The 27,899-nt window shown below is 37.4% G+C and overlaps 1 protein-coding gene across 3 annotated transcripts; it reads left to right on the forward strand.

The window, feature by feature from the left end:
• Nucleotides 1-27,027, forward strand: LOC139740652 (beta-1,3-galactosyl-O-glycosyl-glycoprotein beta-1,6-N-acetylglucosaminyltransferase 4-like). 3 transcript variants are annotated; one of them, XM_071651236.1, is made up of 2 exons: nucleotides 1-135; nucleotides 23,356-27,027. In XM_071651236.1, exon 2 carries the CDS (start codon nucleotides 23,455-23,457, stop codon nucleotides 24,865-24,867), a length of 1,413 nt encoding a protein of 470 aa, XP_071507337.1. In that variant the 5' UTR covers nucleotides 1-135; nucleotides 23,356-23,454; the 3' UTR covers nucleotides 24,868-27,027. The 3 variants fall into 3 exon arrangements, with proteins under 3 accessions (XP_071507337.1, XP_071507341.1, XP_071507332.1); XM_071651240.1 differs by lacking the exon at nucleotides 1-135 and adding an exon at nucleotides 2,181-2,257; XM_071651231.1 differs by lacking the exon at nucleotides 1-135 and adding an exon at nucleotides 14,769-14,904.
• Nucleotides 27,028-27,899: the final 872 nt, after the last annotated feature.

Genomic DNA, 27,899 nt, shown 5'->3' on the forward strand with positions numbered 1-27,899 from the left:
TGGCAAATCACGTATTAACCATACACAGTGCCTTCGAGATATACATAAACGTTCCGTCCTGGATGATTACAATTCGCCGCACTTGGAATGCGATCCCTATTCAAGGATATCATTTGTAATCACATGGCGTTACAGGTAAGTCGAAGTTACACAGAGAGAAAGGGAGCTGTTAAAGCAGAATTTGATTCTTGTTTGCAGCTATCAAAAGTATTATATTTCCTGCATGAAGTGCTCCTACAGTAGCTAACTATTAGACTTGACTTGTGTGGGGTATTCTGAGTCACAACGCGTCTTCATGTGCACTCTCCAGACCTAATGCAGATGATTGAGGATTTCTTGCTACTATTTTTTGATCGCGAGCCCTTCATCTCTTTGATAAGATTTCCGCTACGAAGATTAGAAGCTAAGAATGTTACTTCGGCTACCATTGCTGAGAGGTGTTACTCATGTTAGACTCGCTTCTATAAAGCAAATTCCGTTTTGAATATGAACTGGTTTCGTTCGAGACAAAAAGTGTAGAAAGTTGTTTCTTTTTTAACCTTGTTTTCGTTGAAATTGCCATGGCAGCGAATTAAATACTATTATGGCCTATGTCTAATGGGAAAGTACGAACTTATCATCGTGTCCAAAGAAATATACGAATTTATGTTTCGTTAACTTTAACGTGACGCAGAAGGGGCATGGAAACGCCCATATTAAAAAAAAAAAACCGCTGTGTGAAGGTGTTCTTCAGATAAGGTTCGTTAGATTGAAAATAAACAAAGTACGTTTTAACGAATCTTTGGAATTACTAACCTTATTTCTTTTTCGGGTTAACGAGCCTTCTGAATAACGAACATTTTTTCTTCTTTTTTATTTCCGGATTAACGAACTTTTCAACCAAAGGGATCCCGGAAGCTGTATTTATATGGACTAATGGCACACCTTTTTATCACAATTTTCAGCATTCATTGTTAGTATTTGATAAGGTAAAATTCTGCTTCTCTTTTATTTGAATCTTGTCTTGGTCACATACCATCGTTTATTTCGGTTGATCAAAAGCATCGAAAGCCTTTTCCAGTGTCCCACCTTTGTCATCATATCTAAATTTCTTTCTCGAGTTTTTATGAATTTATCCAGTTCTATCTAAGCTATCTTGAACTTATGATACACAATAAAATTAAGAGATGTCAAAAAGGAGAAATATAACGACTAGATGGGTTAATGATATATCGTTATGAGCATCACGAATTGTTAAGACATATATTTTTAGAATGATTACTTACAAAAGAGCCTTCACATTAAGCCCTGTTGCTCAAGTTGTTACTTTATGATCAAAAGTGAATTGAGGTCGAAATTTAAATCAAAGTTGAAAATTAAAAAGAAAGTAAAAACCCTGTTTGGCTCAAAGACATTTGACACCCCAACGTCCGTTCACCTTGATTTGCACGCACACAAAAATAGGTACAGGTAGAGATGCATAGATTGTGCATTATAATTCTCTCCTTTCATTCTTTGTACATTTCATTGAAAAAAAAATAATCCTCCCCTGTTTCTGTTCACCTGTTTTATTTCTTTGTCTTGGTCTCTCTTTTACCCTCTCTCCATAGTGTTGTTCATTCTCTCTTTACTTGTTCAAAACCCCCTTCTTTCGTTCTTTCTTAATTTATCTCTTCCTATACCCTCCATTTTCATCGACAGTTCTTCATGTATCTTAAAATCTCGTTTTTCCATCTTGCTTCCTTTAGTGCACTTTAACTGCTTGTGCCCATCTTTTATCACCTCCTCTTATTATACATATATGTATGTATGTATGTATGTACATATACATACATAATGAGGAGGATTATGGACATGTATGTACCATTCACATTTTCTTGGTGTTCAAATACAAGGTTTTTCACTCCAAGTAACTAGTAATTTCTCAGGGAACTGCATATGAATCAACCAGATATGCTGTGCTCTTAAAGAAAAAAACAAGACATTTGTGAAAACACCAAAGAAGAGGTGTGCAAAATGTCCTTATTTTCTGTCAAAAGGTGTCGCATTCCTGTTTCTGATTGGATGGTTGTCCTGTCATCGTTTGTAAACGATATATAAATATGAGAGCTACCACCTGTTCACATAGTCTGGGTGCCAAAGTCAGATTTTGGGCCTATGACTTTTTTTAACCGTCTGCCAGATGTTTTCAAGGGTTTTACCCTATCTCGAGGGTGCTGAATCCGAATCTGGATGGTGCAACTCTTGCATCCTTGAGTGGTTTGAGATATTCAAAATGGTAATGCTAATTTATTTTTTTTCTTTTGCTTTTAATAAGTATTTTCTTTTCGTCTTGGTGTGTATGCATCGACAGTTGGTGGTCATATTATTTACTTAAGGAGACGTTAATCTCAACGAAGGTGCATACCCGGTCAGCAAATATAGGCATTTCCGCTTGATTCTAGCATTACTCGCGTCAGCGGTCTTTTAGTACTAGTATTACTCTAGTTGCTTAATGCAATATCCGTTCACCTTGGGTAGTCGTCCTACTCGGTGTAATCGACTAATTGAGAGACTCTGCTGTTAGCTCCCACTAGGGCTATACCGGGAACTCCGAACAAAACATTCGTGACCCTCTCGCTACTTTGATGTGGCAGGAAACGTCAAAAATGTCGTAAATGTTCACTATTTAACAAATTACATACCTACAGGGCCGACATGGGAAGAAAAGGTTTCAAAAGTGTGTTTTCTGCTAGATTTTCCAGTAAAACTAAGATGTAATGTCCTCTTCAAGTCGATGAGCCGAACGAGAACTGCGTAAAGACGAAAACGAACACAGCACATTTCACTTGATCAATTTTGTGTTTTGGTAAAAGAGCTGGTCATACCTCAAAAAGAGAGAACTAAGATATCTAATCTTCACGTATTATTTGCTGTTCACAAAATTGTTTGCGAACTATACTCTATTCTCTTTTCATATTATTCACTGTAAATGGTTACTAGGCTCAATTGATGCTGACTCCACGTTGTGTCCATGTGGGGATGTTCTCAAAAAGAAAATCGACACCACTGTTTACTCAGTGAGTAGCAAGATTTATAGATTTACTTTATGATAGTTTATTTCATGTTGCAACATTACCTGTACCATCTCCCTAGTCAAGCTGTGCTTATGAAGATGATCCCATGCATTTCAAAATATCTTTTAATAACACTTTATTTGAATTGTTTCCGTTGTTAGTGTATTTTCAATATGGGATATAACATAGATATAATTATCTTTATTTTAAACGTCTTTCCTACGATTGAACTACATATACAGTATTGATGTGTATAATTCACGTGATTATGCCACACTTTGTTGATTTTAGAAGAAAATTTTACGAAAAACTCTGAGTTATTTTCACTTTTAAGTATTCGTTTGTTAAATGATATTTACCCCTCGACTCAAAATCCACCCATCACCTTCAGCCTTGATCAGGCGTGAAAGTTAACCTGGAACTTGACAGGTTTTTCGGATTCCAGCATTTGTACCTCTGACTATCTTGCATTTTCCACAATTTGTTTCAGTCATTCATTTTCGTTCATGTTCAACTACTAAGTAAGTCTCGGGAAAACTCGTATACGTAAAGTGCGTGTGCTTATCTGTGGGTTATCTGTGGGTTAATGCTGGCACATTGTAGACATTTGGTTTAGAGAGGCCGAAGAACTAAACTAAACAGTGGTGCTCACAACCCCTAACCGTCTATTCAGGCCAACTCATTGCACGGTGTATGGTGCACCTGTTTGAGGTACGCTGCCAACGGTGGCTAGAAGGCACAGGGGTTCTGCAAGCACAGGATTAGCGTATAAAAACTTCAATAACGTGTCAGAGGACGGGCAGCGTAATAGTTAGTTCAAGGTCACAAAGCGACTACAGTGTAGAATAAGATGACAGTTATGATATCAGTTTACCATGATAGAGAACACCTGAAGATGTTGAAACACCAGAAGCCCACCACTCCCCCCCCCCTCCCCCTCCCTCTCCCTACCCCTCTCAATAAAAAAGGGGGAAACCAGTACAAGCGAATATAGCACAGTACAGGCTGTCCTAAAACTTGGCAGGCGCACTTTTGCTGAAAATTTCCGTCATCTTATGTTCATAATAGCGTGAGAAGATGGATGCTTGTCCAGAATAAAGCTGTATTTTCTGCACTCGGACTTCCTTCGTTCGCCATAGATAGCAGTCTGTCAACTGCATCCTTGTTAGAAATACTATACTGGTGATAAGAAATATACTCACAAGGTGCTTCCCAAGTACTAGTATTTCCCAGATAATGTAAAGAGCATAATCTAGACTTTTCTTATAACATAAAGTGAAATGACCGTAAGGTTATACCACACTATTATTTAGATGCAAACACTATGTTTAGATCTGGGCTTTTAGATCTAGAATAACACTAATTGAATAAGGAGTAAAGTCAGGCTGTGGCCTGCAATATGTTTGTAGTTTTGTATTCCACTCATTTTATGCTTCGAATCGTTGTAACATATAGAAACATCCTAAATTGGCCCTTGGCCAGTCAGAATCGTGCCTTGGAAGGATGCCTCCTGCAGTGGATTCTACTCTGTAAAAAAAATCCTTTAAGAGTGAAAATATTCACTCTTAAAGGAGTGAATACAAAAAAGAGTGAATTTAGAGTGAAATTGGAGTGAATTTTGAGTGAAAATATTCATTTTCACTCGTTTTAGAGTGACGTCAAGGATCACTCCAAAATCACCGAGTGATCCCTGAGGTCACTCCAAAATGAGTGAAAATGAACATTTTCACTCAAAAATTCACTCCAATTTCACTCTAAATTCGCTCTTTTTTGTATTCACTCCTTTAAGAGTGAATATTTTCACTCGATTTTTTTTTTAAAGAGTAAAATTTGTTTAGTTTCTCACCATTTGTTTTATTAAAGAGAAACTTTACTCTCATGGATCTAGTAGTGCCTGTCTGGATAATAAAAGGACGAATGATTAAAGCAAACACAGAAACGTTTTGCCTTATTTCCCCCCCTCTCTCTCTTGAGATATTTTCCTTCTTTTCTCTTTTCTGGCAAAGACCATTCTTAGTCTCCCTGTCATTATCATAACTTTTCTATACAAGGGTTACGGTAACCATCCTGGATTAATTCTTGCAGTAAACTTTTCCACCTGCTGAAAGTGGCCAAAATGATTTGCAGTGCAGAGTAGATTAAGTCTGTGTGGACACATTTCTCTCCAAGAACTTAGTTCTGCCAGGATTCCCATTCAGCACTCATATACCTACTCAGACACTCAGATACCGTTGTACCTCTTGCAATGCCCCCCTGTTCGACTTTGACTATCAATCCTATAACATTCCCGAGACTTTCTCTAAAGAGGACATTGACGTCACTACTGACGTGACAAAGACTGACGTGAAATCAGGACTACTACCCTAGTGAAAAATGTATATGCCATGTTATGTGTGAATTTGTGTTGTTTTTATATTTCCATAACTACATTTTCAGCCTGCATTTTTTTTTTTCATGGAGGAGCTCTGATCAATCGAAATGTATTACTGAAGGTTATTAAAAGTTTGCAATGGAGTTGTGGAATTTAAAAGTTCACGTATTAAAGAAATTTAATATCGTCGACAATCGCGGATACAAATTGATGAGCTGATGACGTCATTGCCTGATAGGTCAGCTGATTTACACAGATATACTCATTAGATTAATTGATTTTCATTTTCCAAATAAACTGCATTCAAACAGTACAAAAAGAAAAATGTCGTTAGAAGTGAATAATTCTGGAGTTCACACAACTTTGGCAAGGTGGCTTACCTTAATGGACGAGTCAAAGTTTCCTTGGATTGGCCAACAAATGTTAGCCACCTTTTTTTTAAAGTATTCCATACATTGGCCGAGTTGTGATACGGACGCGTCATGGGCTCAACTAAGTTGCTTGATATATTACAGCACCTGTTACCAGTTTCCTCCTTGTGTGAAAATAGATCACATTTTCAGTAACTTTTCTATATACTATTCGATACTTTTCTTTTCTCTCTCCAAAATTTCAAGGAATAGGTCGGTTCTGTAATGTATTCAGATTTTATGCATGCTTTGTTGGCAAAAGTTGCCCTTAACAGCTACAACGTTTGCAGGAGGCTTGCCCGACAGAGCAACAGCTATAGGTGAATTCTCACCCACGAACCTTACTAACTGGGAGCAGGTGAGGGAAATACTGTACTTCGTAAGTAGGCTGTATGCAAAACAAAAATAAAAACCAAAATTGTTGTAACTTACAGTAGCGGTCTATTCCAAATGTTTCGCTTGTTTCATCTCACTCCTTCTATTTAGGAATTTTGAAGTCGAAGTGGATTTGAAATGAAGTTTCCCTTTGAGATATTTTATGATAGATTTAGAGACTGTTGATGATTAAATCTTAAAATACCATGGAGACATTACACCACATAGGTCAGCATTGCTTCAAAGCTGGAAAAACACGGCTTCGATTAAGAGAGATTTTTTGCAGGTGCTACTTGTCAGATACGAAAAAGACAATTATGAATCCCGCTGGCGAATTAGTCACAGGAACAAGCAGCTTGGCAGTGACAACCTGATGCCGTTTGTTGCCCCCATGATTACGTAACCATTTCTCTTTGTTTCCGGCAAGAAGAATTGCAGTGATGATTTCAGAAGAAGACATATAGAAACAGAGAAAATCGTGAATGGGAAGAGAATGGGCATCAGGTTTCAAAAGGACAGAGGGATGCAAATATACATGAAAAAACAATCATTACCCAGTTAGTGAAAATATCGTAAAATTTGGCACAGTAAGCTAAATTACTGATATACTGGTAATCAAATTTTATACATACCTTTAAATGACAACTAATACTTTTTCTGGACTGCAAGAGGGTTTTTCTGAGATTTTCCCGACATAGCAACAATTAATTCATGCAAAGTGCATTTTATTAATTCAAAGTAGTAAAATGAATTAAGTATGAACTAAAAAAGACACACACAAAAAACACACACACAACAAGATTAAGTATATAAATATGTAGTTCACCAACTAGAGTATAGGCATGGAATGAAAGTAGTACGAAACGTAGTACGGATGTACGGATAAAAGCATAAAACGAAATTTACAAGCCTTCTGTATCACATCTAGCTGCGTGAAAGGCGGGTCAAAGTAGCAAAAATTCATTTTATAGTCGAAGAAATAATGCAACTATGGATGCCTAATAGTAATCATGTGTTGATGAGCTGCTGTATAACTCGAATTTCGCGTAACCCGAATTATTTTCTGCGGGGGTGGGGTGGGTGGGGGGGCTCTTAATATTCGAGTTAGGCCAGACTGACTGTCATAACTGTATTATACTAGTACGTAGTAATGGTTAAGGAGAGACATATCAATTCTAGCATTGAACTATTTGAGTCTTATATACATTTACCATTCGTGGCAGAAGATCATGCTATGTGCAAAATATACGCAGTACACTTACATGCACTTTCGGTATAACAATTAGATATTGTTCTGCTAACGCCACTAATACCAACCATGAAACTGAAAACTATTTATGAAGCAGTGGTACTTATGAAAGCTTTTCAAGGATAATCATCAATCAAGAGTCTGCACAAATCAACTTACCCATATCGTTTGTGAATACGGCTGTATAGACTATTCCCCATTTGTTACATCTTACTTTTCATTGCACGTTAACATTGATTGGATATCAACACGATTATGTACACAAAGTTTGATATTGGGGCCGATGGTATTGGTAAGATAACGATAAACATGGTCTATACACTCATTAGCAGAAACGAGGGTATTTCCTTATTCAGAGTTAATTCGTGCCATCTATTGGCAGATTACCGCTTGCCCTGTGCAAGGTAGGTGTATCGGACGAACCCAAACAATCGCCTTGCTTTACACGATTGTCTGTCCTTGCGATCGACGTGCGGCCCCATTGTTTAGAAATAATGAAGCTTTACCAGATGATAATTATCTTAGTTCATAGACCCATTTATAAAATAGATAATGCACAGAGCGGAGGCGCCTCGTGCATGACTGCATGCTGTACCATTGTAATACTCTGGAGCGTGCGCTGCATCCCCACTAAAGCCACTCTCGCCTGTGCATTGTATTTAAAGGGGATGGCTAGTAACTGATCAGTGGAAATCAGTGGGAATGCTGGAGGATGATTGTTCCAATCCTTGTGGGATTCATGTAAGAGTACATTATATATATATTGTTGTGTGAAAATTATTTGCTTCAGAATGGACTCATATTCAAGTAATGTGCAATTTAATGTTTCCAGGTACATTGCATATGAGACCGTTCTGAAGCAAATAATTTTCACACAACAGTAGATATATAATGTATACTCTTAAATGAATCCCACAAGGATTGGAACAATCATCCCTCAGCATTCCCACTGTCCCTGATTCCCACTGATCGGTTACTAGCCATCCCCTTTAAGTAAACATAATGATTAGGTCTTGATTAAAAATTATCGCCATCATGTTTGATCATTGTTATATTAACTATGAAACTTCGAATGTCGAACGACAAATGGCGTTTGTTCACACAAATATAAATCTAAAGTAGATCTGCAAACATTGTTGCTCACACCCCGTCCCGGTTCTCTGTTATTCATGAGAACTCGTTTTATAAGGCGGTATATTGGATGGTATACGGACGTATGAATAACGATGCATGTTTTCCTCTAAATCACGTGACTTCCGGATTCCCTCCTCTGTCTCCCACTACATTTCTCAAAATTCATATCTCAATATAACGCAAACCACGCCCATGCATCTCATTTTTTTTGTTTTCAGTGATCTTTTTATTAATTCCATTTCCTTTGAGAATATAACAATTCAAAAAAAATTACACACATTCTACATAACATCTGTCATAAATCATGTAGATATTCCTACAGTTATGAGACATAATCCATAATCCATAAAACAAGAATAATCATTCAATTCATTTTAAGGCAGATATCAAACAGAAGAGAGGAAATAGAATGAATTATCCGATCATTCCTTTTTAACTACAAAACAAACAAGCAGAATTCATATATGCATTTGTGAGCAATTTAGCCAAACACTAAAAAAACAGGAAATGAAATTTCTATTATATCAAAAGAACGATGACAACAACAACAACATAAACCACCCTCATTCCCACCTTTCCACCATACCCAACCCTCAACTACTCATAACTTTAAACTTTAAACCCCCCCCCCCCAAAAAAAAAAAACGTCCTTCTCATCTCTAAACCACCTCCCCACCCTCTACACTACATCCACCTCCTTACCCGAGACAGACACACTCCCTCTCATCCACCTCTCATCTCATCCACCTTTCATCCACCCACCCTGCACACACATCCGCTTAAACACACACACACACACACACACACACACACACACACACACACACACATCCACTTAAACACACTTCCACACCCCCTGCACACACATTCACTCACCACAACACACAGTTATTTCTGCTCGCATTCAGAACATAATAATTATGCTAATTATGCTTAGGATATATGCTGCATACACACAATACATGCATGCACATACACATATCATACACACAATATACATATCCACATACCTGCATATATATTTTATATACACAATACTAATCTCTGAACTCAAAAATATCTAAAGAAAAGAAGTCAGTAATCAAACACACACAAAAGGGGAGAAGTACGGGTGCATAAATAAACTAATCCTTTACAAATTTTTTAAACATTCCCATTTCAGCAAATGCAAACCCGGTTTATTTCTTCTTATGGCAATATCATTCTCTTCCTTTCGACATTGCATTAATGCCTTTTTTAATTCTACCAATGTCGGTGTTATTAACTGTGACCTCGCTTTATATAACATATGTTTAACTATAAGAATAAGAGTGTTGTACAGTTTGATTCTGTGAGAAGTTCCTTCTAAACCAATATGTATATCCCGCCAAGCTAAATTACGTAACTCTTCTAACTGAAAGTACTCAATGAAATCATGCCATAAAGATTTAACTTTTTCACAGTTCCAAAATAAATGCGAGTAAGTTTCAGAGCTTTTTCCACAAAAGGAACATAAATTATCAGCCACAAAACCAAATTTTAGGAGCTGTTCCGTAGTATAAATCGCCCCGTGTAATAACTTATATTGAAATTCTCTTAAGTCTCCAATTAGAGTTGAACTTCTGGGCCTTATAAAAATATCTCTCATACTTTTATCAGCGAAAACAAATTTTTGGTGTCCATCTCTAATTTCTAAACAGTAAGACTGCTTTAAAAGAGACACGAAATGTGAATAAATCTTCCTGGATTGTATCTTTTTTAAATCTGTAATTTGGCCAAAAAACTTTAAAGGTATATTAAAATCACTGACATCTACTTCACACCAATTGCATAAAATTCCATCATATTTCCCACTTTTCAAAATGGACTCACAAAAACTCCATACATAAGCAATATTTTCACTTTGTAAACCTAAACTTTGAAAATAACTAATTGGTCTTATGGATTGTTTATCAAATAATTGTTCTAAGTGATAAACCTTCCGCTCATATAAATCTGCATTGAATATCATTTTCCCTCTCAATAAAAAATCTTTATTATTAAATATAATTGGATTAATTTTCCCTTCTTCAAAACTTCTGCAGTTATATAAATCTTCCCAGGCAGCTAACATTTCTAAATAAAACGATGGTGCCTTAAGTGAAAGTTTTTTAGTCTCATAATTGCAAAGAAATAAAATTCTACCTCCTACAGCTTTAAAACTGTGATCAAAGTATACTTTCCAACTCATATTTCGTTCTCCATACAAAAGTCTTTTTACCCACATCACTCTCTGAGTTTTCACAAACAATTCAAAATTCATCATTCTCAATCCACCATCCTTGTAATCCTGATACATAATGGCTCGTTTGACGCGATCCTTGCCCTTCCACACAAAATCAAAGCAACTTTTTTGAATTTCATCAAATAACCATTTTGGAACAACAGAGGATGACGCCACATAAATCAATTTAGATAAAGCATAAGTTTTAAGTAAGTGAATTTTACCCATGATGGTGAGATCTCTTTGCTTCCACCAACCTAAAAGTCTTTTAATTTTACTTAATATTTCTTTATAATTAACTTCCTCCATTCTCTTCCTTTCTAAAGCAAATGTAATCCCTAAAATCTTAATTTCTGTAACTATACTTCCAAACTGAAATTGTGCTACATTCTCTTCATCCTTACCAATAATCAAAACCTTCGTTTTATCCATATTAACCCTTAAACCACTGACTTCCGAAAAAATCTGAAATAAGTTTTGTAGTAACCTAACTGACTCTTTATCTCTTATAAAAATTGTCATATCATCGGCATACAGTATCTGCTTTACTTCAAAATCACCAAGATCAATCCCTCTCAAAGTAGTCTCATTTCTCAAAGCATGTGCCAAAATTTCAATAACTACTAAAAATAAATAAGGTGATAATGGGTCACCCTGACGCACACCCCGTTCTATTCTAAAACAAGGAAAAGTAGAAATTACGCGGTGCGTAAAATATGTCCCCGCCGGAAGTAGCATTTAGTAGCAAAATGTACAATATCGGTAAAAAATCAAGGTCAAAGGTCAAAGAAGTCAAAGGTCGAAATTCTGTGTAGAAGTTTTGAAGCCCTCACCTAGTGCCATCACAAAAAGCAAACGGAATCGAAATCGGGTTAGAAATGGCGAAGGAGTAGCATTTTGTAGCCAATGTACAATATAGGTCAAAAATCAAGGTCAAAGGTCAAAGAAGTCAAAGGTCGAAATTCTGTGTAGAAGTTTTGAAGCCCTCACCTAGTGCCATCACATAAAGCAAACGGAATCGAAATCGGGTTAGAAATGGCGAAGGAGTAGCATTTTGTAGCCAATGTACAACATAGGTCAAAAATCAAGGTCAAAGGTCAAAGAAGTCAAAGGTCAAAATTCTGTGTAGAAGTTTTGAAGCCCTCACCTAGTGCCATCACATAAAGCAAACGGAATCGAAATCGGGTTAGAAATGGCGAAGGAGTAGCATTTTGTAGCCAATGTACAATATAGGTCAAAAATCAAGGTCAAAGGTCAAAGAAGTCAAAGGTCAAAATTCTGTGTAGAAGTTTTGAAGCCCTCACCTAGTGCCATCACATAAAGCAAACGGAATCGAAATCGGGTTAGAAATGGCGAAGGAGTAGCATTTTGTAGCAAAATGTACAATATAGGTCAAAAATCAAGGTCAAAGGTCAAAGAAGTCAAAGGTCAAAATTCTGTGTAGAAGTTTTGAAGCCCTCACCTAGTGCCATCACATAAAGCAAACGGAATCGAAATCGGGTTAGAAATGGCGAAGGAGTAGCATTTTGAAGCAAAATGTACAATATAGGTCAAAGGTCAAGGTCAAAGGTCACAACTGAAATTCTGTGTAGAAGTTTCAAAGCTCCCATGTAGTGCTATCATATAAAGCAAACAGAATTAAAATTGGCTCATAAATGACAGAGAAGTAGCAAATTGAACATTTTGATCACACACGGACGCACAGACAGACAGACGGACGGACGGACAGACAGACACACGGACACACACACGTACGGAGCCCGTTTCATAGTCCCCTGCTCGAACTCGTTCGGCGGGGACAATAACCGGTTGAAAACCCCTCATTCATTACACAGCTGCTAATATCAGTATAACATGTCTTTATCCAAGAACAAAAAGAAGGGCCAAATCCAAAATTTTTCAAAACGGTTAATAAAAACGAATGAGATACCGAGTCAAAGGCCTTCTCAAAATCAACAGCTATTAAATAACAACCTATATTATATGACAGACAGTGAAAAATCACATCATCTATTAATCGAATTGCTTCCCCAATATTTCTGTTTTCCATGTATCCCACTTGATCCATGTGTATTATCTCACTCAAAACTTGTTTCATTCTCTTCGCCAAAACCTTTGAAAGAATTTTATAATCCACATTCAAAAGTGTAATCGGTCTATAATTCTTAATATAAAGAGGATCTTTACCGTCTTTTTCTATTAATGTAATGGTCCCTTGCTTCTGTGATACTGATAAATTACCCCTATCATACGCTTCATTCAATACTTCAACTAAATGCCTGCCTAAATATGGCCAAAAAATGATATAGAATTCCACCGAAAGCCCATCATTACCTGGAGCTTTATTATTTTTCATTTCTTTTAAAACTTCATAACATTCATCTATAGTAATCTTTCCTTCACAAAATTGTTGACTTTCCTCACTTAACTTTGGAATACTTAAAAAAAAACTTTCATTTAAAACCTCTTTTACTGCACCCCTCTTCTTTGAATATAATGTTTCATAAAAATTTCGAATTAACTTCAAAATTTCATTTCTATCTTTTATAACAGAATTATCTTCACTATATAATTCATATATCATAGTTTTCTTTTTATTTGATTTTAATAATTGTTCAAAATATTCTTTATTTCTTTCCCCGTTCTCATACCAGGCTGCTCGTGATCTAACTCTAAGTCCTTCCAATGATCTATCGTATAATTCACTCAACATTTTTTTCTTTTCAACATATTGTGTATTTATTTCTAAAGAAGCAGCAGCAGTTAATAAATCTTGCTCTAAAATTTTTAATTCCTTTTCTAACTTTTCAATATTCATTCGCCTTTCCTTTGCTTTTCCTTTCGAATATTTTCTTGCATATTCACTCATCTTCATTTTTAAAAAATCCCAAAAAACTAATTTATCATTAAATGCATCTTCCCACGTTTTCATAATACTTTCTATTTCCGTTATCATTCCTTCTACAAATTCTTTATCATTACACAAACTGTTAGTAAATTTCCAATACGATTTACCCCTACAGTTATAACTTTCCGGAACAAATTGTAATTCTAATCTAATACCGGAATGATCAGGAGTAACAGATGTCATAATTTCACAATTTCTTACTAATCGCACCATGTGGTCTGATATGAACCAATAGTCTAAACGAGTTTGTACTAAAGGGTTTAACTGTTTGAAAGTAAATTGCTTACTGTCCGGGTTTCTTTTCCTCCATATATCTAATAAACTATATTTCTTAAGAAAAAAATTCAAATTCTCTATAAATTTACTCTTTGAAGGTGTTTTAGGCCCTATATAATCCAAAGTTTCATTCAAAATTGCATTAAAATCTCCTCCTAGAATAAGAGAACATTCACAAGGACAGAAATCTGATATAAGTGCATCTATTTTTCCCAGAAATTCCGTTTGTTCCCATGTTTTATCTCTTGTTGGAAAGTAAACATTACCTAATAACAACTGAGAGTCAAAAATGTTTCCTTTTAAAAAAATATAACGACCCATATCATCAACTTTTATTTGATCAACTTTGATATTACCACCAGAAGCTATTAAAATTAGAACACCTCTGCTGTGACTTGAGCCGTGACTAAAAAACATTTCACCTCCCCAATCTCGTTTCCACAAATCTTCGATATCGGGTGAACTATACGTTTCTTGTAACAATACGACATCCCCTCCTTTACTTTTAGCCCATTCAAAAATTCTGTTTCTTTTTTTCCTGTTCCGTAAACCTCTAACATTTACAGAAAATCTCATACGAACACATCCAACGCATACACACACACACACACACACACACACACACACACACGCAAAGTCTCTTGCACCATCCACCCACAACAACCAATAGCATAAAAGCCAGCAGTGTATTATTATATTGACAGTGCTCGGCAACCACCGCTCGGTACTCTAATGCGCGAAAGTCTGTTGCATTCTGTGTCTGTGGTCCGAAAGGTGGCACACTGGATGTCGGTCATCAGGCTCCTCATGTCAGTGGCTGCTGTACGGCGGACAGAGAAATTTGCAAACTTCCTCTCTTAATGCATTCATCACATGATTTTTCTCACATGACTTCGACATTTCAGTGAGTTCTTACCACTTGTTCAGTATTACACTGTACTTTTACTCTTTTATTCGAATTGGATAAAACCAAATTATATTAGAACCCGAGAGTTTGATTGCCGTATTAACCTATACCTAACTTTCCTCATCCCTGGTATGGTACACGATGGATGAGTGTTAGACTAGTTTCGCTGCCTATCAGGGGCGGATCCAGGAATTCCATAAACGGGAGGCGCCTTTGCAAAATTGAAGGGGGCGCACGCAGCCCCCCCCCCCCCCCCACTCCATTTTGTTCTTTTCATTTCTTTTGTTTTAACCAAAAATAAAGAGGGGGCACGCGCCCGGTGCGCCCCCTCTGGATCTGCCACTGCCTATGACGTCTACAGTGATGTCATAATGTTGAAAAATATCAGTAATAATTGTGGTGTATTGCTAAGAAAGAAGACTGAATGTGAATTTGTTGGTTGTATATTCAAATATATAGCTTGTGTTAGTATCTGTTTTTATTTCAAAATCGAAACACCACTTACAGTTGCCACCTGTTTCAGATTGTTTGTGGATTCTAAAAGATTTTACTTCCTTTATTCACATTTTGCTATGAATCATTAGTAGGAAATGTTATCTATATGAAATCTCATTTTCCTGCTCATCGCATTATAAATTACTACGGGATTAGAATTTCAAATTTTCGTCTGAGACTATCTTGTTTATATTGAATTACTGCTTTTGCTGATTTTTATCTAAACCTACCCCAAAACTACAAAAGCGAAACACATAACATATCGATGTAGATTTTGATTCTTCCAGGTAGTATGCTAAAAGCGTGTAAATTAAATCTGTTCGACTGGACTTACTTGTGAAAATCACGGAGAAAACAGTTTCGTGACTCGTCCGAGTCACTTCTTCAGCTCTGTCTGGCTGGCGAGCATTCACCCGTGGAGGGTGAATGGGCGATGTTACTGCCTTTATTGTCTGTAATTCCTCGACGTACAGACAATAAAGGCAGTAACATCGCCCATTCACCCTCCACGGGTGAATGCTCGCCAGCCAGACAGAGCTGAAGAAGTGACTCGGACGAGTCACGAAACTGTTTTCTCCGTGATTTTCACAAGTAAGTCCAGTCGAACAGATTTAATTTACACGCTTTTGAAACACATAACACTTTTTACCCCAATCAGAGCCTTTTTGCATGCAAAAAGTGCAACTATGCAGACAGGAAACGCTGTAAATCATTCTGTCAACTTCACTAACATCACCTTTCACTCACGAAAAAAAAAGGTTATATCACCAGATGCCTCCTAGGGCAGTTGGGTGTCTTGTGGGCACACGCTGCCAAAAAGAAGGGTGAATCACAGTGAGATTATAATAACTTCATAACGTACCGGTTTCCGTGTAAGAGCACTATTTAAAGTAGACAGGGCTCTGCCAATATGCCAACTAGGTTCGAGTCTTGCCACGTGGACACAAAACTCTTGTCTGTTATTATACGACCCTGGCAAATTAGATGCGCACTTGATAATCGGTGGATAATAATCTTAATGTTATGCATTCTAGATGAACAAACTAGACTATGTAATTTGCAAACATCAATCAACTAGCTACATGGGACTGTTATTTATACTCTTGCCATATAAAAGAGACATCTGAAGTGGGATGCTTTTCACAGGTATTGGTCGAAGGGATATTATATATAGTGAGAATTCTATCAATTATAATTTCCAGGAGCTTGTGTCCCCTCTCTGTAAAACAATCAAACAAACAAACAAACCTACAGTTACAACAAACACACACGCAAATCCGACGATTTGCTTGGTAGCGAAATTGCATCCAAGCACGACTTGACATGTCTGAGTCAGAGGACTTACCTCCGAGAGAACTCGCGTCACATGTCCTTCTTGTGATTTCCTTTTTGTGTATATATATGTATATATATATATATATATATATATATATATATATATATATATATATACATGGAAAGATGAAATCAAATCACGTTCACACCTGTAAATGCATAAATGATCGCACTGTCTTATCAGCTCTCTGAATCCGTAATAAAATATGGGTTATGATAAAACGCATACTTTTCCTGGGATATAAGTTCATTTCGACGAACCAAAAACTTTTGGCACCAATACGACGTCCTTTCCTGAATAGAAAATGATGAGAACTTCCTACCTTCTTCTATACCTTTAGAAATCTAATTTTCTTAGCGATATTTCACCTTATGCTTCTCATATTGAGAGATGATATTCTGTCAACCAATTGTAATTCAAAATAAACGCATTTAAATCAAGAGCGTATAATTTTGTACGTGTGCTCAATTCGCTGCAGAAATTAAAGGTATTGTTTACCATTGGGAACAGTGATTTGGAAAATGTTCGAGTTATGACATTTATTTTGATGCATATGTTTACCTCTATCACGAAACATATTACCATATAAAAATATCGGAATAGAGCCTAAAATATAAGGATATCACTATTTTTCTCAATAAACAAAACTGTACACTGTTTATTCTAGAAACAATTTCATCACAACTATTGATCACAATTTCTGTATATTTAATATACTTAATACTTGAGATTGATTATACTGATTAACATTTCCTGCATTGCTTGTTTCTATCCCTGACTCACATTTCAGAACTATATTGAAGCACTAAAGCTGTTTTTTTTTTTCATCTGCAAATGGTATATAATGCCTTTAATGTCAATCTGCAAAATCGCAAATGTGAGGCTTAATGTTCGCCGAAGAAGAAGAAGAAGAAGAAAAAAAAAAAAACAACAACAACAACAACACACTTTTGGTTTATAGTCACACACACACACACACACACACGCGTTTGCCATCAGGCCGTTATATTTGCGAAGTTACAAAATAATTGGTTGTCATACACAGTTTCGAAGTAGTGTTTTATAAAGTATATTTATGGTTCGTCTTTCTTTCTTTTTTTGTTGACGATTGGATTTTAATGTTTTTTTTTTCCAATGGCCGTTGTAACTATTCCTTTAGAGGCTTGCTGTACTATTCAGTATATAGGCCTACACCCACACAATACACACTCTTCAACATCTGCTCTTATTGACATGTTGACTGATATACAAGCCATGCTGCCATTGTAGGTACCATTAAAACTTTATGTGTATGCCTTTATATAATATTATATCATATACACTCTCTGGCCGTAAGTTTTACAACGTGGACACATGCATTACACACTAAGCAATTATTTATGACATGAAAATACATGCTGTTTTTTAACGAAGTTGTTGTTCATGATTTAAGATGAAAATATAGTGATCAGGTACAATTAATTTTTGTAAATAGTGTCGAGTTTTCACCTCAGCTTGGTAAATGCGGAGTGCCACAGGGGTCGAACCTAGGGCAGTTATTTTTCATGGTCTATACAAGATAATGACCCCCCCCCCAAGTGTTGTGCGTCATTATTTACGCAGGCGATTATAGGCCTGCTAAAGAAAATGGTGACTTGGTCAAGATATCTCAGTGACTTTCCTGTAACAAAGAAATATGTAGCTATGTTAATAGGTTCCAGCAATGAATAAACGGTAAAAATCATTGATTTTTTTTTTGTAATAAGAGAATAAAACATGTCACTGAGTTTAGATATCTTGGTATACGTATTGACAGTTGTTTAAGCTGGGATAAACATGCTGAATATATTGGTGAATTTACAATGAAAAAAAAATACATTTTGCTGAAAGAATAAGACATTCCATTTCTCAAAAAACAAACAAACCAGGCATTGCTCTTTGACAAGACCCCACAAAGTAAATTAGACTATTGCGATGTCATTTGGAATGATACAAAGAAACAAATATTGCACGTGAGAGACAAAGTCTCAAAACTGTGCTAAGAGTACAAACAAGATATCCAGCTAACCTCATATGAAGCTTTGTCTCTTGACACACTGGAACAAAGGCGTGAGAAACACACGTTTCATTTGATTCATAGAATTACGGCACAATAACTCCTGGATATTTAACAAATGAATTTAATTTTAGATTCACTTCTAATGATTCAAGAAGCTCGTTATTAATTTTCTTCTTGCCCAAGATAAACACTCATTTTAAAAAGAAAAGCCTCAATAATTACTGAGCTATATTGTGGAAAAACTTTTCATCAGATCTCCGATACCAATGTACTTTTGATTGTTTTAAATAGAGACTGTAGGTGAATATTTTGAAAGAGACCATTATAGAGTAACTTCGAAGAATATGGTCAATGTTATGCGATCGCTAATCGGATATATAATATCAAAATGATATAAGTGACATTTTACCCGTTTTATATTCATGTGCTATGAGTTTGTGTTGTTGCTGTGGTTATTCATCCTATTTCTTTTTTCATTTTTCTTGTCATGATTTCGTATGTTCATCTATAAGTTACTTTGTAAAGCTATAACTATCATTGTATGCTTGTTTTGGTCTGTTTTTATCTGTGCACGGACATGCTGAAGAACAGCCCTGGCCTGGAGCTGAAGCCCTCCTCCTAGAATTTGGACTGTTAAAAAAAAACAGAAACAAGAAACAGCCTCAACGTTCCGCGACACCTGATAACAGTGTAGATGCCGTTGCGTCCACTAAACAACCCTTTTTTATTATGAACGGACGTGTTTGATACACTGTTCTGTAAGATAAGAAAGTTTACCGAACAACATCATTCCCCATAAGAATAGTTTCCAAGAATGAACTCTTAGGGTTTAGTTATTTTCTAAGCAGTTGCCTCCGAGGTAAGGGGATTTTCATAAGGTTACAATAATTACATGGTGCACGCAGTTTCTATAAAGCGATGGGTTAAATATTTCATCATCGTCATGTTCAACGGAAATCTGATTTTGGAAAGACAAACAGATGTTTGACCTAAATTGTGTTAATTTTTGGGGCAGTTAAAGTGGTTCAAGAAGGGAAAAATATTACCAACGAGAAAATCAAAGTAAAAATACAATTGGCTACACAAAATGTCTAAATTAGTGAGCGACAATAACGCTGTTCACTGTGCGGCAGATTTGCCTTTAAGACTGCCGACATCATCTCGCTACTGTACGGTGACTCATGAGTTCCTCATAATCAGTTTTAGGTAATATCTGAGGTGATGCCGCACAACCTGTATTTTGAATTTGCTTTTGTTTATGCGTTAATCAGGAACTTTTCTCTATCATACGCTGCTGGATACAGAAAAAAAAAAAACATAATAAAGATGGCCATTCTTGTTGCACGTCCTGATGCAATAGCTGCATTACAACCTGCTTCTCCTATAACGCGCCTTTCCTACAGTCTTGTCTCATACACACGAGGCAAGATATTTGATGCTATGGTGGCACCTAAAATACTTGGCTGGCCTTTATGTTTCCGGGGCACATCATCGATAATTTCCCTGGCTGAGGCAATATTACACTCGTCTTTGACTGGCATGACACGGCCAGCCAACGCAGCTCAGGCAGCGTGCACCCTTCTGCTTCCCTGCACAAAGCCGCAGTCAATATCCTATTAGATGCGCATGTTTTCTCAGAATCTAATTTCATTAATATCGCGTTGTTATCAATCAAAACGAGTTGCGGACTAAAAAGAGAAGATATAGGAAGGAAACAAACATGATTATACACACGCATTACAAGCCAGTTGACCTATTCAATGATGAGCACCTGCACTGTCATGTATTTAAATATAATAGACCACCTGACTCGGCTGCGGTGAACAGCTTGACAGTACACTCACTTGTCCCTGACAGGGAGAGTGGAACAGCGGCAAGGGGATGGGAGGAGCTGTACCACCCCCCCCCCCCCCACACACACACATACTTTTGGCCCTTAAAAAAAACGGGAAAAAAGAAACCCGAGAAAACCCATGACTTGCCCAGGGTCCCCCAACTAAAAAGAAAGAAAGAAAGTAATAATAATGAAATATAATAAATCACCTAAAAGCATTCCTCGGCACGTAGCTGTTTGCCATGGCAACCACATCCATCTGCATCAACCAGTCAACAAATAAGAGTGACGTGACTCTCCATAACGACATAAATGTGGAGACCCCCCCCCCCCCCCCCGGTAAAAATACCTATCACAAGCTTTAACATTTCGCCTTCTGAATGTCACTTCAAGGTGAAGAAAAAAAAGTGAAATGAGTGTTCATTTCATCTTTGCGAACATGTCACACTGTTAATATACAAAATGATGTATAGCATGTAAGTCTGAGTGCGTCGGCATGACCGCGTGTGTGCTTAAGGTAAATTGGATTTATTTTTTATCCATGTATTCATGAGGCGCAACCAAAGGCAGACTATACACTTTCCGTATGACCGCACCCACGCCCGCTATTCCTACTGACGCACGAAAAAACACATGTATCATCTGTTTAGAGAACGGCGGACAAATGTTTGCCAAAAATCTATTTTATTCAATCATCCGTCTGGTATGAAATTACCGACGCATGGATAGTCATGCATCAATAGTGACACATGGCATAATGTTTAAAGATAAAAGAGGATAGCAATACAATCCTGTACTTCCCTATCGATGGCAACTTCTTGTAGCAACAGCCAATCAGTGGTGTTGTCATTACCATGATAATAACCATTGCAGCGTGCAAGAATTGCTTGTATCGCTTTTCTCTCTCTTTTTTCCCAATAAAACCCAGATAAGCCATTTCATTTGTCGACGGCGTATTAGCACACTGCAAACTGTAGACACAATGTCGAATATAATATTACTGAAAATAATGATTTTTATTGTGAGTGCATGACGACTATACTATTACTATTACTTGACTATCTATTGAAATAGATACACAATGTGAACACCGAGTCCTATATTCTTGTTTTTTTTTATTTTCTATTTTTTAGACGTATTTAAATTGAGAACTTCTGGAATTCCCTGGTCACTATATGTCCACTGTCATGATGTAGGATTCCGCGCTGTGGGTGACCCTTGGAATATAAAAGTTTTCACAAGTTGCATTTCGTTACCCCAACGGTTAATCCGAAAATGAAATAAGGTTCGTTATTCCGGAGGCTCGTAAGTACGCACCTTCTTTTTATTTTCGGAACCTTATTTCATTTTTGTATTAACAAACCTTCGGCATAACAAACCTTCGGCATAACGAACCTTCGGCATAACGAACCTTCGTAATAACGCCACAAATGTTCGGATGATGACGTAGCATCTGGGTGTTGGGATTTGCGTGTTTCGGAATAAAGAACCATACAGTCATTGACAGTAGTTCGGATTGTTTTGTATATATTACTATATTGTTTTGTTTTTCCGCCCGGCAGCTCATGCAGGGAAGCACATGGGTGAAGCCTGGTTTTACCTGTTCTTGTAATTATTGTAATGTTGCCGCATGAATAATGATGATAATGATCCTAATGATTTCATTTTGGGATTAACGAACCTTGACAATTTTATCTAATAACGATATATCACCCGTTTACAACTCTTTGATACACTGTATCCTCGATATCGGGTGTACAAAAGTACATAGTCTTTCTATCACAACAGCATTTTGCTCTGTGATAAACGTTGTGTTGTAATAGACAGTAGTGCTGCTATTGTAAACACACAGTATAAAGAAAGTCATACTTTGGATGCAAATAAGGGTGTTGGGCGGCGTTGATCACCTTGCAAAATGTGTGTTTCCTTTGATGCTTACTTGACAAAAGCTCCGCATATAGCGTGTGTTTCTTTGCAGCATGCAGGGTGCTATCACAGACCGATCCGTACTACACCCACTCATCGTAAACTGCTTTCTATTCTGGGTATATTTGCCATTGCAGGTGTTTAATATCTGATGTCACGCTTTCGATTTAGTCATTGATCAAGCAGGAAACACGTGATTTGGCTGAGTTTGAAAATATAGCGACACCTTGCATTACTGTTACTTAGACGTCGCAAGAAAAATGGCGACTGTCACAAAGTATATTTCAAATTTTCCATTGTTTGACATTCACCCCAACAAAATGATCTAAACGAACAGTTCAAATTTGCTTAAATTTGTCACGAAATTACCCAGTAAAAGGACAGCAACTATAATAATCTAGATATGATAGACACAATGATCATCCTGAAAAATGATTCTATTCATGTAACAATTAATTACCGTGGTATTCCTAAACAAGTAAAACATTCCATTTATTTATGATATCGCATTATTTTTGGGATGGTGTAATGGTGGATATTGCTCTTGGATTTGAAACAGAAGGTCCTAAATCATCTTAGAGAAATCCCACAAAATCCCATTTGACCATGATGTATTAATGAGTAAGCATCTCTGCATTTCCGGAGGATATAAAGATAAGCTCTTATGTATGCAAGAGGGCAGTACTAATACTGAAGATGACCTCACTGTACATGCCATGACGTACTTATTAATATTGTTTACCTTACCTAATGCATTCAGTAAGTTCGTGGATGTGTTTCTTTCCCCTTCACTCCCTCTCTCTTTCCTTTTCTCCGTAGTATGTGGGAGCAACTGGAGTCTTGCTGCACCCTTAGCATCACATACGTCTGTAGGGTTCGAAGTCTCTACGAATAGCAGCAAAGGTCATTCTACGAAGGATGGGGGTCTACTATCCGCAGAGGCAGTTCCGCGTTTTGCTGCTTATTGGCTCTTGGGTCATCCTTGCATGCTTGATCTGGACGATTGCCGTGTATTCTTCGCACGATTCTAAACTCCAAACAATACGCCACAACAAAATGTCCTCCATACGTCGTGTCGAAGAGTCTTCTGCCAAGCCGAGCCCAGCAAAACATGTCAACACCACACTCCATGCGACGGTTTCTCTGGACAGGTCAACGTCCCATGTCCCATCCTCTCCATTCTATCAGTTCCCAGTAAATTGCAGTGCAATATTCGAAGACAATACGCGCGAAATACAACATGCGGAACTTTTGCTTCGGACGGAAAAACAAAAGAACAAGGATAGCAAAATTCCAATACCGAACGATGATGAGATAGCATCATTCAGTGAGAACTGTACGTACTACAAGGAGGCCAGAGACTACCCGACAAAAGTACTCAGTAAAGAGGAAGAGAACTTCCCGCTAGCCTTTATCATACTGACTCACAGGAACGCTGCTCAAACAGAACTTCTACTACGTTCGATTTACCAACCTCATAATGTTTATGCCATCCACCCTGACTCCAAGAGTCCACCCGTGTTTCTTCGCGCCATCAAAAATCTTGCGCGCTGTTTCGACAACGTGTTCGTCTGCTCAAAACTAGAGGCAGTGAAATACGCTGGGTTTACACGTCTCTTGGCCGATATCAACTGCATGAAAGATCTGGTGGAGCACAAAGTGAAATGGCGTTACGTCATCAATCAGTGTGGAGAAGCATTTCCACTGAAGACGAATTTGGAGATGGTGAGACAGCTAAAGGCATATCATGGCCGCAATGATGCTGAAGGCTACGTAGCGCCTCATAAGCTTGGTAGATTCCACGTGTTTAGTCCCAAGCGGCGACAATTTAAGACGGCTAATGAGATGCTACAGAGATACCCGCCACCAAACAACATCTCTCTATTTTCTGGAAATGCTTACAACACACTAAGTCGCAAGTTCGTGGAGTACGTCCTCAACGATGAACTACCCGTCAAGTTCTTGGAGTGGATCAACATGACCTACTCCCCAGACGAACATTTCTGGAGCAGTCTTCAGAGAGTCCCCAGTGCGCCCGGGAGCTACACGAATGTCACCCATAAAGACATTAACACCAGCTTCGTCAAGTGGGCTGGTGAGACGTTCTTCAAGCCATGCAAAGGCACCTTCGTCAGGGGCATCTGTGTTATGGGTACAGCTTACTTGCCTTATGTCGCACGACTGCCCCACCTCTTTGCCAATAAATTTCACTATTCATACGATCCTATAACAATGCAGTGTATGCAAGAGCTACTAACAAATAGGACTTATAATCCTAAACTCACGAAGGAGTATTATCCGGAATTCCCCGCAAAGCGAAAATGGTATTGATCAAAATGGATATCATTCTCGAAGAATGTCTCATCGAGAACCCCTTAAAAAGTATGCGTTTAGCCAGTACGGACGTATCGTTCTGATCGCTTCGATAAGATGAACGAGATAAACTTTCTTCACTTACGTCTCAGATGATATCGCATTTTATAATCCTTGTCACTATATCAACGTCTTCTATGTTGGTTAGAATTCAACATCAATGTACAGATTGAAGCAGAGGCAAGTTCCCACACATGAGGAAAAATGTCCGGTGTGTTTTCATCAGTCTTTGTCCCAACAACCTTCTGTCAGTAAGGAAGATCCCGAAGGTGAACAAAGATCATCGTCAGAGAAGATGGACATGGCTACTTGTGATGCAGATAAGAGAGTTGACGGGAATAAAGATGGAGATTTGAGGGGTTTAGGGTTTGAAGAGGCAAGATTGACGGGACTCACTCAACATCTATTGTTTATCTACTAGTATTCCACTTATTCCGTTTATGATAAATCTTATAAGGTGAACATTCAAGTCCAGGACACATGAGTTTCAGAGTATAATGCATACTTTACCGTGTTTACATTAGACATGAAGACGAAGGTAAAATGCATGTATCCATGATGGGAAATGAACTTTAACATAAAGTGTCTGGAAGTGTCTTTGAGTGTTAGTAACTCCTTGAGGATGTTTCAAGTATTTGTGATTACGTATTTCATTTCAATTCAACGTTAAGCTTCAACGACATATCATTTTGCTCATAAACTACAATTCGTATAACTGTTACATTCAAAGACATCTTCCTGTTGAAATATATTAATCAGGTTTTACTGCAACACTTCTTAAATATTTCTAGTTGCATTGTGAAAATCGCTTCCGTATTATAGTTACGTTACGATATTACACAGTTCTGGTTGGAACAGGATTCTATTCAGCAACTGTCTATCCTAATTTTTATTTAGAAATTTGGGGACTTCGGGATATAAAGCTTTTCAGTCCTAATATTCATTTTTGTATCCATCAAACTTTTGATGAAAAGTTGAGAATACTATATTTTCGTTATATTGTAGAAATCTTGGTCACAGCAACAACGTAACACTTTTTACATGAAAGTATAATATTCTCTTATAAGCGAGTTGGAATGAAAACTTAATAAGAATGTGTCCACAAGAAATTGCTGGGTTTTTTTATGAATGCCACCATTTCGTCTGTTGGTAAGCATGATGAAAAACTTTGTTTCATTCATTTTTGTGTGCTGAAAAGAGTGGAGAAAATTTATTCAAACCTTAATAAAAGAATCGACAAAACATTGTCGACTCCTATGGCGTAGGATTCTCTCCTAGTGAATTTTCAGCTGTACATTCTACACCATTCTTATCGTCACTTCATCTTCAGTATAGTCAATCGATAATCATTACGCAATAATCCGCGTAAGATTTGGTGCAGTAGTCTCCAATATACGTCTTGAGTTTTCATGTGCTGAAAGTGCAATTTTACAATTTGACATTGGATTTTTAACCATAAATCAAAACGGTGCCTTTCGTGTAATCAGTCATTTCGTTTGCCTTGCCGCATTAAATTAAGTGCCAAGTCAGATGTATACGTGAATATTGCGTAAAAGGCGACAGTTCAGAATCAAACTATTTCTTCATCAGATCTTGCCTGTGATGTCATGACTGTGCCTTAATATACTTTTGTATATAGATACTGTATATTATGATGATAAGCATCCAAATGATAAAATCATACCTTGATCTTCATTTGTCTTGCGTTTACAAGATTACCTTAGACTGCAGTTTGTTGCTAACTGTGGACGGAATGAAATTACTCATGAAGTGTTTGGTGAATTACATTATTCCTACAATGTTACGTGAACATGAACGTTACAAAGCAGACTTTTATCTTTGCCTTTGACCATCGCCTTCAATTCGGATCTTTCTCAAAATTCAGGCAGGTAATTACTATACCCTAGACGAAAAAAATACTGTACCTTTTATGCTTCTTTATTGTTTAATGAAGCTCTGATCAGTACTTCTTAGTTATTGGGTAAGTGTAAAAATGTGTAATGACTGACCGACCTAATGAAGTGCCTGCATGTCTGAGGAGAATGGGACTCGAAAAGGTAGGACAACTGCTAATTTGACGAGGCTACAATGAAGTGGGATCTAGCAAAATGCTTGCTATAATCACCACGACTTAAACCTGGGTGATAATGATTGAGTGCAGTCGCACTGATAGGTAGCCTCTCATTATATATATATATATATATATATATATATATATATATATATATATTTGGGGGGTGCTAGTGCTCATTTCATCGGAATCCACTGGATGTCCGAATGACAATGTTTAATACATACAGAAAAAAAAATGGCTCGCAGGCACACAAGAAAGATAAAATATTTTAGCATCTATAGACAGATTGACTAGTATGAATAGTAGGACTAGTATGAGTCGAATACTCATGTAGTATGATTCTTTGGTGGGACGTGAAGCATATTGATCTGTTGACGAGGGGAACTGTCCGGATGGTGGGTAGACAGGTGCCTCGGGACGGGATGGGATGGGGGCTGCAATCGGCTTTTCATCAGTGGCTCTTTAAAAAATGTATAAAAAAAAAAAAACAACAACAACAACAAAAAAAAAACACCAGAACCCAAGACTTTCGGAAGGTTCCTCCCAATGTTGTTTTTTGTTTTTTTCTATTTGAGCACTGCCTTGACCCCCGGGCCCGGGTCCCCGGTTGCGAAGTCTCCATTCCCCCCCCCCCCCCCCCCCCCCCACACACACACACACGAAACATCGCGGGTCTTGGTAATCCTTTGAGGTATAACAGGTCTTGGATGGTATAAAATAATAGCTAAATAGAACGCTAGATGGGGGTACTACTCTTTATGATACTCTTGAATGAAATCAATGCAATACAGTTGCATTAAAAACAACGAGGATGCCGGAAGCAAGTTTTAGATTCCACTGGGCCACCATTTTTTTTTTCACTTCCTAATTTTTAGGCAAAGTCCTGAGCGAATAATGCGCGTCATTACGTACGGAG

This window comes from Diadema antillarum, unplaced genomic scaffold (genome assembly GCF_040938485.1).
Source record: "Diadema antillarum isolate AM-2024a unplaced genomic scaffold, OU_Dant_1.0 scf00000030, whole genome shotgun sequence".
Classification (NCBI taxonomy): domain Eukaryota; kingdom Metazoa; phylum Echinodermata; class Echinoidea; order Diadematoida; family Diadematidae; genus Diadema; species Diadema antillarum.

Excerpts from the sequence above, each read along its gene's own strand:
- LOC139740652 (XM_071651236.1), top strand. The coding sequence starts at position 23,455 with ATGGGGGTCTACTATCCGCAGAGGCAGTTCCGCGTTTTGCTGCTTATT.